Raw genomic sequence first — 14,146 nt, 5'->3', positions numbered from 1 at the left:
CATGGACAACTTCCGGTACAGTCATTTGTAGTCCTCCCGTTTGTAGTCCTAAACACCCAGAAGATTCGTTCCTTCGCCAGATTTCTAATGATTTCACAGCCCTGGAATGGCTGTGATATTACATTTATATTTCAAGAATTCCAAATACACAGCCATTGATAGCTCTTATCCAGCCAGGGTAGCAGACTGACCTGGGCGGTGTTTAAAGTAGCCAGTTTAAAGTAACCTAATAATGAATTCCTGCAACTTGGGAGTCCGATATTGTCCTATAGTTTCATAGTTCTGGCAGAAAATATCTAGTAAAATATCTCCACAAGCTACACACGGATGGACGGATGGACGGGTTCACAGGGCACAAACATATGGGGCACTGAAATTAACTAACATGTATGTTGTGATTGGTGTGGGGTAATTAATCACATCAATATAATTTCTATAATAATACAAACAGTAATGTTTTTTTTGATGTACTATATCATTACTTAGTGCCTACTCATTTCCCAATACAGAGGCAAATTATATACCCTAAAAATAATTATATACCACTTTCAACCTGATGTCCACATTTTGGGGCTAAAATAGTCAACATTTTCTAAATCTAATATTATTCGTAAAACTTTCATAATTTTATTTTTCCATAAATTCCACAAAAATAACAACACTTAGTATTCTGATATAGTTTTGGCCAGTCTAAAATAGATTTTTAGAATAGAACAATTTATTTTGAAATGTTAATTTAATTCAATAAAAAACAAAACAAATTGGCATGTATAGAAACATATTGTATATTATTACACATGTTTAAGTGTGTACATTAACTAAAGACTATAGAGCGTCGCAGTCCCGCCCCCTTTCATGACGACGCCAGGCCCAGGAAATAGTTTCCAATGCATTTTTCCCATAGACATTTTAAAACGTATTTATTTAAAGCCCTTATAAGCGTCGTACGAAGCCAACTCTTGTCGTGACAAATCATGACAACAAACACAATATTTTGGACCAAACAAATAATTACAAAGGAGAAAAACAACAAAAAAGTGTTTAAACCTGCCGTTTTCTTCTTCTTTCTAATTATTTGTTCAGCCCGAAAAATTGTGTTTGTTGTCATGATTTGTCACGACAAGAGTTGGCTTTGTCCGTGGTGTAAACGTCTTTAAATAAATACTTTCTGAAAAGTCTATGAGGCAAATGAACAGGGATTTCTTTTCCGGGTCTCTCGAGGGGGCGGGACTGCGACGCTCTATACACCCCAATTAGAATTCTACATTTTTGTGTAATCACTCTGGAGATTTAGACTCTCTTCTGCCTTTCCTCGTTCTCTCTTTCTTTCTTTGTTGTTGCTGATTCCGTCCGCCTCCTCTTGCTGATTGTGTTCCTTTTCTGCGACCTTCCCAGACTGGCATGGGTGGCTCCATCTCCCCAGGACGTCCCCCCCTGTCTGGGACAGTGCCCATCAACACCTGCACACAGGGTTCCAAAATAAAACCTCACGATGAAAAATGTGTATGGCCAAGCCTACTTATTATGAAATTTGTGAAACGTGGGGAGGAATTCCCCCACACTAGCGCTGTTTTCTAAACAATAATAATATTTATGATGTTTTAGTAACTACATACACCGACACGACAACGTGTATTCAGGGCGGAGTCACCACCCCCAGGGGAAGTTGTGATTTGCTCTCGTTCACTGCAATGCAATTTGCGGCATTTCCAAAACAATATTGCGCAGAGTAGCGATTATCAAACGTATTTGCAATGCCATACGTTGAAAGATCTGTTGCCCGTGGACAAGGCACGTTACCTCCGCAAGTTAGATATTATCGGCATAGATGTTTGTCCGTATGTGATTAAGGATTGGAAAAAGTTGCATTGGCAGCCATAGAAATGCCCAGGGTAAAAAAACGGATGTGACGTTTTTGGGCTTGCTCCGTGTCAGTGTATACTGCCAACAGGTGAAGAAATCACAGAATGACGCTTTAACATTTGCTTTTATGAAATATCCAAGGCCATTGGGGGTTTATGGACAATGCTTGTATATTGCTATAATCATAAAAATAAATGAGAGTATTCATTTATTTTAGTTACTAGACAATCTACAAGCTCTCAATTTTCAGACTGAATCCATGGAGCCAACTAAATCTATACAATAGCAAAAATAAAAAATAATGCGTAGTGGGGGGGGGGGGGGGGGGGGGGTCACCAGGCTAGTTTTGGACTGAGACGGTCACTCCCTGTGTTTTTAGTGCTCATGCATTTTTGTCTCCACCAGGCCAAAGGCATGGGGAGAGAGTAAGGTATGTTTTGCACTACATCCGTGTGTGTGAGTGTGTGCTTGTGTCCGTCCGTCCGTCTGTGTACAGCTAACCCGGTCAAATTTTGCACACACTCTCCTTGGATGCCAACGATGAACCTCTGGCCCAAAGTTTCCAGAACGGCCTGTTATAGCGCGGGAGGCCGACTTTTGAAAAACATTTTTTTTGTGTGTGCAAACTGTGCATGCGTGTTTTAAGGACTATACCTTGTGGACTGCAGTGCTTGGTCCAGCCTTCACTGGCAGAATACAAGACTGGTCCTCTCTGGCTGCCAGGAGGAGAGGCAGGGAGACTCGTGAGGAGAGACACAGGGATGTGATGGGAGGCACTGATGCAAGTGCTTCACTGCGTTCCTATGGACACATGACAATGTGTTGCTATGGATGAATGACAATGTGTGCTAAACATACCACCAAATATGCTATTTACATTACAACTTGGCTATCTTTTGGGGATTCCATGTATACCAGCAAAATGACACACATGTCTCACACACACACACACACACACACACATACGGGGGCTTTAGTGGTGAATTAAATACTGGGTGAGAGTACACACATGGTCAGTCTGCTAACCATGCACGGATAGGACCGATCTATGTCTGTGTATTTGGAATACATGAAAGTATGTAAATTCACAGACATTCTAGGGCAGTGGTTTTCAACCAGTGGTCCGGGGACCACCCCACTGGTGGTCCCATGGTGGTCCTTCCACGTGGTCCCCAGCTAAATGATGGCGAGTTGGTAACCAAATGGACACTTATCTTTAACTCTTACGCTCTTAAGAGTTAAATTATTGTTAACCATCTGAATTACTTATTTTACACAAAGTCTACACCAGTGGTTCCCAAAGTGGAGTCAGGGGACCCCCAGGGGACCTTGAGGGAGTTCCAGGGGGTCCCCATCTAAATGATAGTTAGGAACCAATTATGGACCCTGGGTCTGTAACTATTTGTACACTCTCAGAGTTAAATTAACATTGATTTTACAATATAAATTGGGGTCCCAGAGATAGAAATTCCATTAAATGGGGGTCCGTAGCCTAATGCATGTCAAACTGGGGGTCCTTGAAATTAAACAGGTTGAGAATCACTGCTAGAGCCGTAAAAGTCTTCTCTTATGGTGGTCCCTGGCATATCTTTTCTAATGGGGGTCCGCAGGCTGTCAATTACTGTCAATTTGGGGGTCCTTGACATAAAAATAAATGGTACCACATCAATACAGCATCGAATTGTGGACCAAAATGTATCCAACAACAACAAAGTCTTGGCTCTTAGGGTCTAAATGTCATCAAATGGTGGTCCGTGGCTCAAATGCTGAATAAATAATGGGCCCCGATATGAATAGGGTTGAAACCCACTGTTCTAGAGTTATTAACAATATATGGGAAGGTGATTATTAGTAGACAATAATGCCAGACAATATTGTTGGCTGCTAGGAAAGTGAGTCACTTGTCCAACGGACAAAGAAAAGTTTAATGCACTCCAGAGTCCAGGTAGATTTATTACCAGACAACAGGAGCACTGCCAACTGAACCGGAGCACAATATCTCCAGTTAAATCTGTTGAAAACATCGGTTCGTGGACGGTTCGCTGGAAACTGGAAAGCACCATGTGGTTCCAAGAATTATTTGGGTGGAAAAGGGGCAATAGAGTCTTTGTCCTTTTGTCCTACTCCTCCCACCGGACACTCCCTGTTGACAGGTGCCGCCCCAGCCCATAGGATTACATGCAGTGACAATTATCACTCTCCCCTGCCCGGCTTCCCGAACACAGGGCGATTCTGATTGTGTTCTTATAGACCTCCATGGTGGTGGGCAGGCACTTCATCATTGCGCCACCCGAGCGCCTGAAACAAATCATCTCTTTAAGGTTAGCTGTTCAGTCTTAATTCGAAACAGAGTGAGATGCCTACCTTCTGATTCTCTCCCCATGCAAAGGAATGCAGTGTAACTTCAAAACGTTTGATCATCATCTGCCGCCGACACTGATAATCCTCTAACAGAGCTTGGTTTAATTTCTTAATCTGCCTCTAAAGAAAGGGATAAGAAATAGATTTAGAAATGCACATGACGAACCAAACGCTGTGTTTCCTGACAACAACATACATACCCACTGCGTTGAGTTGAGCTTGCTTTGCAGAAGGGGCTCTGCCATATCCCCACACGGTAAAAGACTCAGCTTGGACTCCACCTGTTTTCCAATGTGGCTACATTAGTTTCTCAATTTCATGCTATAATTTTGCAACTTTATAGTAGATAAATGTATTATTTATATGAGTTACCACTCTCTTATAAGTTATATTAGTTACGGTTCTTTATATTATGTGGAGGGGATACAATCCCCCTACGCCTACGTAATGTGCAGGGGGCACCGAGAACGAGATAAATTTACCTTTGCACAGGTAGCCATGCCCAAAGGAACGAGATTTGATTAATTGGCGTTAATCCAGCGTAAAAAGAGAGATTTCTTTAGCATTTGTAGCTAACCATCGTCAACATCCGATTCCGGTCGCAGTGTTTTGGATGAATAAGGGTTGAACACTGTGACCGAACTAAATTAAACCTCACCTCATGGATGATATCTGTGAACTGAGAAGCAGTGTCCAGGTGCAGGTCTTCAATCAACAGTGTTACTTCTGCCTGAGTCTGCTCCTTCCTTGTAGAAGATGTGTCTTCATCATCACCATCCTCATCCTCAGTGCGGTCATCATAGGGCTCCTGCACCCTTTGATCCTTTTGAGCCTCTCCTTTAACAGTCTGATCCTCGGGGTTCAGCGCCTTATATCTGAGTATGTGTGCTGCTTGCAACTCAGATACAAGGAACTCTAAAATAAATATATATAATAATGCAATTATTTCAGGAAACTATGCTATATTTCAGTTATATTGTGTTATATCAGTGAAAAGCAATATAGAATCTCTGTGAATCTCCAGAATGCATATATTTCTTTTTATATTTAACCAATGAAAGGTATTAATTGGATCCATTTCCTGAACGACAGACGATAGAGGCCAACCGTTAATCCTGTAAACATGTTTCTGTTATTAGTACCGTACGTCCCATGACCTTTTTTGTACCATTTATTTGTATATACTACATAAAAAGAAAAAATAATGTCTTGCAGTAGTAGGGTGGTATCGATCGGGTTTTTAATACCGGTCCGGTGCAAAACCGGTATTTCTTTAAACGGTGCCGGTGCCTAAACCAATCAATACAAAAGCAATGTTAATGACATTAAATTTGCCAAGGCCAATGTTTTTAAATGTTGTACTAAACCTCTGTTAGGCTGTTCTCAAAAATGGCCTAAACTGTGCCAGAATAGTTTTTTTCCCCCCATAAAACTACATAAAAATAATAAAATCAAATAAACAGTAATAGCGTTGAACAATGTTGTACTATGGGACACCGTTTTATTTTGAGAGCCTGCTGCCAGTACTGCTTACTCACCAGATACTTGGTTGAAAAGGACAGGCCCCGGGACGTCTGCGCTCAGCAGAGTGACAGGACAGAACAGCTTCTCTAAGGAATCCCTCAGCTCTCCCATCAGCACAACGTCACCTCTCCTGCCTAAAGACACACACAGCCCAGGAGAGTCACAGCAAATTATGTACAATAGCAAACATTTACCCAAGGTGAAAAAACGACACATTTGCGACAGTTAGATGACCTAGTATAACTTTTGACAGTAGTTATGTAGTCTATTTAATATTTTGATACTTGTATTTACGGGATTACATTTACAATACAACAAAAACACAAATTATACATTTACAAATTATACATTTTCCCATATTCTCTCTACATAATGCAAATATTTTGTGTTTTGACACCTATGAAATAATTTGAGTGAGTGAGTGAGTGAGTGAGTGAGTGAGTGAGTGAGTATAGGTTGCTGGTAGTGTAGTGGAGATGAAAGGCTTTTAACTTAAGCTATGCAGGGACCATGTAGAATAATGTAGCCTATGTTGTACATGTATATAAATAATGAATGAAATGTCACCGCTTGTCTCACCTTGTAGTTCAGGACAGGCAGCCCACAGCTCTGTCACCAACCAGGTGAGCAGTGGACAGGGCAGCTCATCACAGTTGCATTCTCTGACACAAGCACTATTCTGGTACCTGAAGAAAACAATAATACATTATTATAATGTATACAAAAGCAAGACAAAAATAAGTGTTCAGTCACTCTAAATCATTCTAAACTAGCCTTAGATCATATTATTTTATTGTGTTTATGTAGCCTACTACAAATGTCAATATCGATAAAATACATCTACGAGAGTCTTGATCTAAGGGCTAATTCTAAACCTATGTTGCTGCTGTTGTGTCTACTCTACAGCCAACAAGTTGAAGAAATCATAGATTGAGGCTTTAACAGTTTGCTTTTATGACATTTCTAAATTCTGAGACGGTGAGACCAGACCAGTCATGTACTAATGTTTATGGAAGATGAAATCAGATCAGATCCAGGTCTCATCCTACTTCCTAGCCCAACATTTAGACTCTCGAGTTTTTTTCGATTCTAACGAAAAACTCTACGATCAGTCTAAATGTTGGGCTACTCTGATCCAACATTTTAAGGATTTATAAGAGGACCAAAAAGAGGACCAAATATACTTGACAAATTGGTTAGAGATTTAATACCACAACGAAAACAAACTATTCTGCTATAGCTCTGGTCCATAGAAATGCCATTTGCTGCCGTTGAAGGCATTTTGAGCTACCCCTGTGACAACAATGACTGAAACAGCACTGACAAACATCACCCACCCTAGAGACTTCAGTGCACGAATGGTCCTTAAACCTCTCTTCATTCTGGCAGCAGAGACGTTCGTTTCTTCTTCACTTCTGGTGTGCTGCTGTTACTTGTTGCATCCATAGACATAAAGTATTCCAGTTGATTCCAGTAGTTCAGTTTGTTGCACTAGGTTGCACCAGCGCATTGCCAACCAACAACCATGTTTACAAAAGGCACAGTCCACCCGGAAGTTTTAGCACTTATTGGGAGGGCACGTGGGTCAGGGTGCAGTCATCATCATTGCCATCTAGTGGCTGTTATAAATCATAGCACATATCACAACATCCCTTTTTCTTTCAATGTAAAATCACAAGAAAAATTTAAATTTAAATTTTAAAACTTTTAAACATTTCTGTTGAACTCTGTTCTAATGTTCTAATATGAGAAATAAGGTAAAACAAACATGAAATAAACATATGGATATCTCAAACTGTGTATATCCGTCTCTCTCTCTGAGAGAGAGAGACGGCTACCTGTAGCTGTAGCCTACTATATTTCTTGATTTATAGTTAGCTTTATAGGCTACTTTTGAAAGTTGACAGCAGTATTTCATTTCAAAATGTAATTTAATTAAAGTTTGTTGCTCTGTATATAACAGAATCGATCCTGTAGGTTTAGGTTTACATTCTATATTATAACATTCGACAAATTAGACCCTGCAGGAGTCAGCCCATGTCAAAACTTGACTATTGTAATTCCCTCCTTATGTTGCGTTCACAGATTAAAGGAGAATTCCATACTAAAAGGCTTTCTTACCTTTCTTTGTAGTTGTTACGTCCCCATCAAAGAGGTCCAGGTGTTATTTTGTGCAAAAAGCTCCTTATTGGCTATTTCCCCTACCATAAGCCCTAAATGAATTGCATTGAATTGAATGGGATGTATGGGGTGTTGTGCTAATTTGCTTATTTCCATCGAAATAAGTAGTAAAGTGTGCCGCTTGGGTTATTATTTACATTATGAAGAGAGGATATATACATATATACAAATTTTGAGCGATTGAAATAAGCGAATTAGCACAACACCCCATACATCCCATTCAATTCAATGCAATTCATTTAGGGCTTATGGTAGGGGAAATAGCCAATAAGGAGCTTTTGCACAAAATAACATCTGGACCTCTTTGATGGGGACGTAACAACTACAAAGAAAGGTAAGAAAGCCTTTTAGTATGGAATTCTCCTTTAAACGATGCAGTCTAAGTCTAACATTCATTGTCAATGGAAGCCAGCGACATATGACGTGGCAAAGACGGAATGATGCATGTAGCTGCTCCAAATCAACTCACAGTACATCTTTGCATCGTTTCATCTGCCCGTGTGAACTCACCATTACTGGTTTACCGGCATTTAAGCCTCTCCAATTGATCCAAAATGTCAATGGAAATTTAACAAAATACCAATTTTCTTGTTAACATATGACGTAAATTCTCCATTAATTGTCAATGGCATTTCATTGTTTGTGTTAGACAATACCGATCTGTTCAGACACATGTGATGTAAATTCTCCATTCATTGTCAATGGGAAAATTAATGTTTGTGTTAGGACTTAAATCTAGGAGGGGCTAACGCCCCTCAAAAAAGGTATACACAATAAAGACAATGAGCTACCGTATATAAGTAATACATAGAGGCATGTAATACAGAGAGATGTGATGTCATCCGAAGTCATGGGCATTATAGTCTTGCCCAAATATGGAATAATTTGCTCCATATTTGGATTTAATGCTGTCATATCAATGATGTCAGAGATTCCGGGATAGAGATATGCATGTGGCGTCGATTCTCATCCCCAGACACATGTATTAACACGTGAGGTAACTACAGCAAAAGGTATAGTCTTACATCCTTCAATTTATTGATACTGAGAAAAGGTTTTACCAAATTCCTATAAGTCAGTGAGATCACAAAGACCTTTTGGCTGTCAAGATGGCGACATTGGAGACAAAAGCAGCCAACATTGAGGAACCCCAAGCGGAAACCTGTGTGGTGGTGGCCCCAGGCTCCGAGCAGTATGTCAAACACCCTTTGCAAAACAAATGGGCCCTGTGGTACTTCAAGAATGACAAGGCTAAAGGCTGGACAGAGAACCTGCGTCTCATCTCCGAGTTTGACACAGTTGAGGACTTCTGGGCATTGTACAACCACATTCAGGGCCCCAGCAAACTGGGATTTGGCTGTGACTATTGCTTATTTAAGGACGGGATCAAACCCATGTGGGAGGACGACAGGAACAAGCTGGGAGGTCGATGGCTGATGACCCTCGGCAAACAGCAGAGAATAAACGACCTCGACCGCTACTGGATGGAGACGCTGCTGTGTTTGGTCGGAGAGTCGTTTGACGAGGCGAGCGATGACGTGTGCGGAGCTGTGGTTAACGTTCGACACAAAGCTGATAAAATCGCCATCTGGACCAGCAACTGCCAAAACAGGGAAGCCATCATGACAATAGGGCAACATTACAAAGAGCGTCTGAGCCTCTCTGGCAAAGCCTTGCTTGGCTACCAGTCACATGACGACACCTCCAGCAAGAATGGATCCAACACCAAGAACATGTACACCGTTTGAACAAACCTTAGCAACCTGCATCACATTCTTACTTTTTTGTTGTTGTGATCAGCCACTTTTTTGTTGAAAAGATAATTGTTAGTGTACTATATACAGCAGTTGTTCTGGGCGGGGCTAGACACCTCACCTGTGATGACATGACATGGTCAGGTGAGTTTCAGTGATGTCATCAGAGTCACTGATGGCATAATTTACACCAGGCTTCTGCCTCTTCTGCCTACTGGCCTACTGACCGACGAACAAGGCTGATATATGGAGGAGGGGTAATTACAAATCAGAAGATACAGCCGGGGGAAAGACAGGAGCATATAACTAAACCAGGAAACAAACAATATACAAGACCTAGACAAGACAATAATGCATGAGGCACGAAGCGACTGATGAAAGAACAGAGAGACTAAGCTGCACTTTACCTGTAGCAAGGCAGAGCCAGAGTTTACGACAAGCACCCCAAATGAGCCCTAAGGAAGGATGTGCGGTCAGCCAAACACGCCACGGGCCGCACCCTACCATCTCTGAGTCTGCAGGACACTACTTCCAATAGCAGGTGCTTGAGCAGGGAGGGCAAGAGGGATTCTGAAGAACATGCACTACCCCTGTAATCGATCGTTTGTAACCAACGTCTGAGGTGTCACAAAGCTTAGGATAATACAATACAATGAAAACTAGAATATTCACAATTATGGGAAATACTTTTCCCTCAAGCTGCTCGCTATAGGATGATGATGATGTATTACCCACATGTCACAGGTTACCAGATAAAGTGTATACAGAATAAATAAACTTGATCAGGCAATAGTCTGCCTCTGTTTGCCTACTGCAGCCACACTAATAAAAAATCACACCTGTGTGAAGTGAGGGGCACTCTTATCATCATACATCCTCATATATCATCTCACTCTGGCCAATCACAATTTCTGTCCTCACTTTTCTGCCCTCACTTTATTTTCAATAGCAACCCGAAAAGCAACAAAACAAAACATTCTATCTGTAAATATCCCCTTGTGCTCACACTGTTACTTTGACTAATGTACATATACATACTGTATGGCTGTATCTATTTAGCTTATGTGTATATTGCTTGCTATTTTCTATCTATCTATCTATCTATCTATCTATCTATCTATCTATCTATCTATCTATCTATCTATCTATCTATCTATCTATCTATCTATCTATCAATCTTAATTTCTTTAGTAATTTTTGTACTACTTAAAGTTGCAATGTTACACAGGTCTTTATACACATTTATTTTACCTATATAGATTACATTTACAAATGTTTTTATTTCACACTTGCCAATGTTTCCCTCACAGTAAAGTCTTGCTGAATTGAGAGAGGGAGAGAGAGAGAGAGAGAGAGAGAGAGAGAGAGAGAGAGAGAGAGAGTTTTACACTTCTATAGTCTAGTCTGAACTTGGTAGAATCTACACCTGGCTCGCTGATAACAAACTATCATTACACCTGGGTAAAACTGGGTAAACCTGAATCCATTCTCTTTTCAAATATAAACCTCATCAAGGCCGAAGGCTTCACAGTTAAAGTGGGTGACAATGTTATCACAAGAAAAGATGAAATTACCTACCTGGGTTCCATCGTAGAGACAAGTCTTTCCAGTGATAAAATGGCAACTAAAAAAAAAAGGCAACCAAAGAACAAGATTGTTGTACAGGATCTCCTCACTGGTCAGTGAGAATACATTGAGGACTCTAACAGGAGCACTCTTAGGTTTTCTTCGACTATGTGTGTGACTATGTGATCAAGGCCGAATCAGTCATGCAGTACTTGGCACTAGAATATTCTTTATCGTTATTACTTTAGAAGACATAACCATTAATTATTTTAGTTGCATTGTTTAAAGTGCGGGAGTTATCAATGTTGTAAACCCTGATAAAGTAGACAGCCCTGGGACTACGCCATCCGTTGATTAAATAAAGAGCAACGGAAACTCTTTTGTCATTCTTATTTTTAGTTTCAGTTACTGCCTGTGAGTGGGGAGTGTTGGCTGATGAATGAATATCAACATTCTAATACATCCTGATAGGGGGGTCAAATTATGACAGGCAATTCCTGCTGTCAAAATATGACCCCCCAGTCAAAAAACACTTAGTTTGAAATAGACACTCAAGCTTTCCAAGGTGTGATTTGGGCTGGGAGGAGGAGTAGGACTAAGGCCCTATACGTCCTCTCTGCCTCTTTATACTGGCAAAAGTCATGTTCATAATAGAGAATTCCACCTCTTCCGCTCCCACGCCTGACGCTGACGTCACACCAAAGTCCAGCGGAAACGGAACTCACTGCACATATCCAGGATCATACATCCAATCAACAGCGTTACGTATTTATATGTATAATAATAAGAATAAGTCACTGAACGGATATATAATGCAGGGTATTAATGCAAAAAACAAACTGCTCAGGTTACTAATTGGCCTTACTCCTACAATTCACTTTACCTTACCCCTACTAATTTTGATAGGTTGGGATGGCTCAAGGTACAACAACTTGCAGTGGGCCTGGTCTATAGATACGGGATACTCAAATATATTTACCTGTGGGCCACATTACAAAAATGGCAAGGGGCCAGGGGCCAGTAGATAAAATTACGACATTAATGATACTTGATAACTTCTCTCTTTCAATTGCTTTATTTTCGCAAAATGTATCAAAGTACAATGTGCATGCACACAATATGTAAATAAATAAATGTGTTACATTTTCTTGCATAAACACAAAGAGCTGTTTCCATAACTGCACAAATTATTGCACATAACATGAGTAGCTGTTATAATAACATAATAACATAACATGAGTAGCTCTTTGCCTGCCTGCCTGCCTGCCTGCCTGTCTGTCTGTCTGTCCATGAGTAGTTATTTGTCTGTCTGTCAATGAGTATAGCTGTCTTACTGTCTGCCTGTCTATGAGTAGCTGTCTGCCTGCCTGTCTATGAGTAGCTGTCTGCCTGCCTGCCTAATTGTCCATGAGTAGCTGTCTGTCTGCCTGTCTATGAGTAGCTGTCTGCCTTCCTGCCTGTCCAATTGTCCATGAGTAGCTGTCTGTCTGTCTATGAGTATACAGCTGTCTGCCTTCCTGCCTGTCCAATTGTCCATGAGTAGCTGTCTGCCTGCCTGTCCAATTCTCCATGAGTAGCTGTCTGTCTGCCTGTAGCTGTCTGACTGCCTGCCTGTCCAATTCTCCATGAGTAGCTGTCTGTCTGTCTGCCTGTCTATGAGTAGCTGTCTGCCTGCCTGCCAGCCAGCAAGTTGGTTAACAGAAAATAAATTGTTATGGCTGAGTAAAATAAAATACAATAAAACAATCTACCTGAAAATAGATAGCTATAAGTGAAGAGCAATTTCCGCAATTTCCGCAATTACCATTTCCGCAATTTCCGCAAGTTCCATTTCCGCAATTTCCTCAATTTCCATTTCCGCAATTTCCGCAATTTCCATTTCCACCATTTCCGCAATTTCCGCAATTACCATTTCCGCAATTTCCGCAATTTCCATTTCCGCATTTCCGCAATTTCCATTTCCACCATTTCCGCAATTACAATTTCCGCAATTTCCATTTCCGCAATTTCCGCAATTTCCATTTCCATTTCCAACTATTAATGGCAGCTGGGTTTCATCATTCAAATAAAATAGAATTCTGTCCGTTTAGCTATAAAATTATGTCAGGGAATAGGGATACACAGTATATATACATGTCTTTCATTTGCATTGCAACTCCCCCCCCCCCCCAAGCTTTTATTTTCGTTCGAGTAATAGTACAACTCTAATAGTATTACTTATAATAATGTAATTAAAGATAACTTCATTCAGATTTATTTATTTTTATTTCATTTTCCAGATTTTTTTTTCTTCTTTTTTTTAGATTTTCATTGGTGGGCCAGTCATAATGGTCCCGCGGGCCTGATGTGGCCCGCGGGCCTGAGGTTGAGTATCACTGCGCTACACCACAAAGACACCCATGTACCTGTCAAATGACTTCCTAAATGCCAACGTCGTTACTCTCCTTCAAAACCGCTTTAAAAGAGCACTTACAGGTGGCTGCAATACGAAACTGGCCCCAGACTACAGGATTTTTTATTTATTTCTAACAGTTTATATGTTGTTTTTGCATAATTATATATGACCATGCACCTCAGTCCAGCCCATGGACTTAAGCAATAGAATAGAGGGTATGCACGTGACATCATCATCATACCTGGAGGCTGGAAGTTATGCGGGAACGCCTACTGACTACTGAGTGGCAAAAAACTACTTTCTGGCCTTGACAGCCCATACATCCAAACAGAAAAGTCCTATTTAATTGCATTAAATGACTTTAAACAACATTAAATTCACTTTGTCACTCACTTTGCCACTCGATTTGCCACTCGATCTGCAATTCACTTTATGCATGCGCACACCCTCTATAACTGATAACAATAGTGCTACTGACATTATAGAAAACAGGAGACCCCCC

General features: G+C 40.7%; 2 protein-coding genes across 2 annotated transcripts; one reads left to right on the top strand and one right to left on the bottom strand.

Annotated features, from left to right (window-relative positions):
- Positions 1-259: 259 nt before the first annotated feature.
- Positions 260-7,266, bottom strand: LOC308321510 (uncharacterized protein). The gene is made up of 8 exons (XM_080772441.1): positions 7,086-7,266; positions 6,328-6,434; positions 5,763-5,882; positions 4,883-5,139; positions 4,425-4,505; positions 4,228-4,344; positions 2,518-2,664; positions 260-1,460 (listed from the first exon to the last, which is right to left on the bottom strand). The coding sequence occupies exons 1-8, from the start codon at positions 7,127-7,129 to the stop codon at positions 1,278-1,280; spliced, it is 1,056 nt and encodes a 351-aa protein (XP_080628567.1). The 5' UTR covers positions 7,130-7,266; the 3' UTR covers positions 260-1,277.
- A 1,772-nt stretch (positions 7,267-9,038) lies between these two features.
- Positions 9,039-9,677, top strand: LOC308321060 (eukaryotic translation initiation factor 4E-like; the record flags this gene model as incomplete). Its single annotated transcript, XM_080771848.1, has 1 exon — positions 9,039-9,677. One exon carries the CDS (start codon positions 9,039-9,041, stop codon positions 9,675-9,677), a length of 639 nt encoding a protein of 212 aa, XP_080627974.1.
- Between the last annotated feature and the right edge of the window lie 4,469 nt (positions 9,678-14,146).

Source organism: Protomyctophum bolini (assembly GCF_963924005.1).
Source record: "Protomyctophum bolini genome assembly, chromosome: 9".
NCBI lineage: Eukaryota > Metazoa > Chordata > Actinopteri > Myctophiformes > Myctophidae > Protomyctophum > Protomyctophum bolini.
Note: the sequence above shows the minus strand (reverse complement) of the source record. Positions and strands in the feature narration are given on the sequence as shown.

Excerpts from the sequence above, each read along its gene's own strand:
- LOC308321510 (XM_080772441.1), bottom strand. The coding sequence starts at position 7,129 with ATGAAGAGAGGTTTAAGGACCATTCGTGCACTGAAGTCTCTAGG. Across the intron at positions 5,883-6,327 it reads TGCCTGTCCTGAACTACAAG|GCAGGAGAGGTGACGTTGTG; the intron begins GTGAGACAAGCG and ends GTGTGTCTTTAG. Across the intron at positions 5,140-5,762 it reads CCTTTTCAACCAAGTATCTG|AGTTCCTTGTATCTGAGTTG; the intron begins GTGAGTAAGCAG and ends TATTTATTTTAG.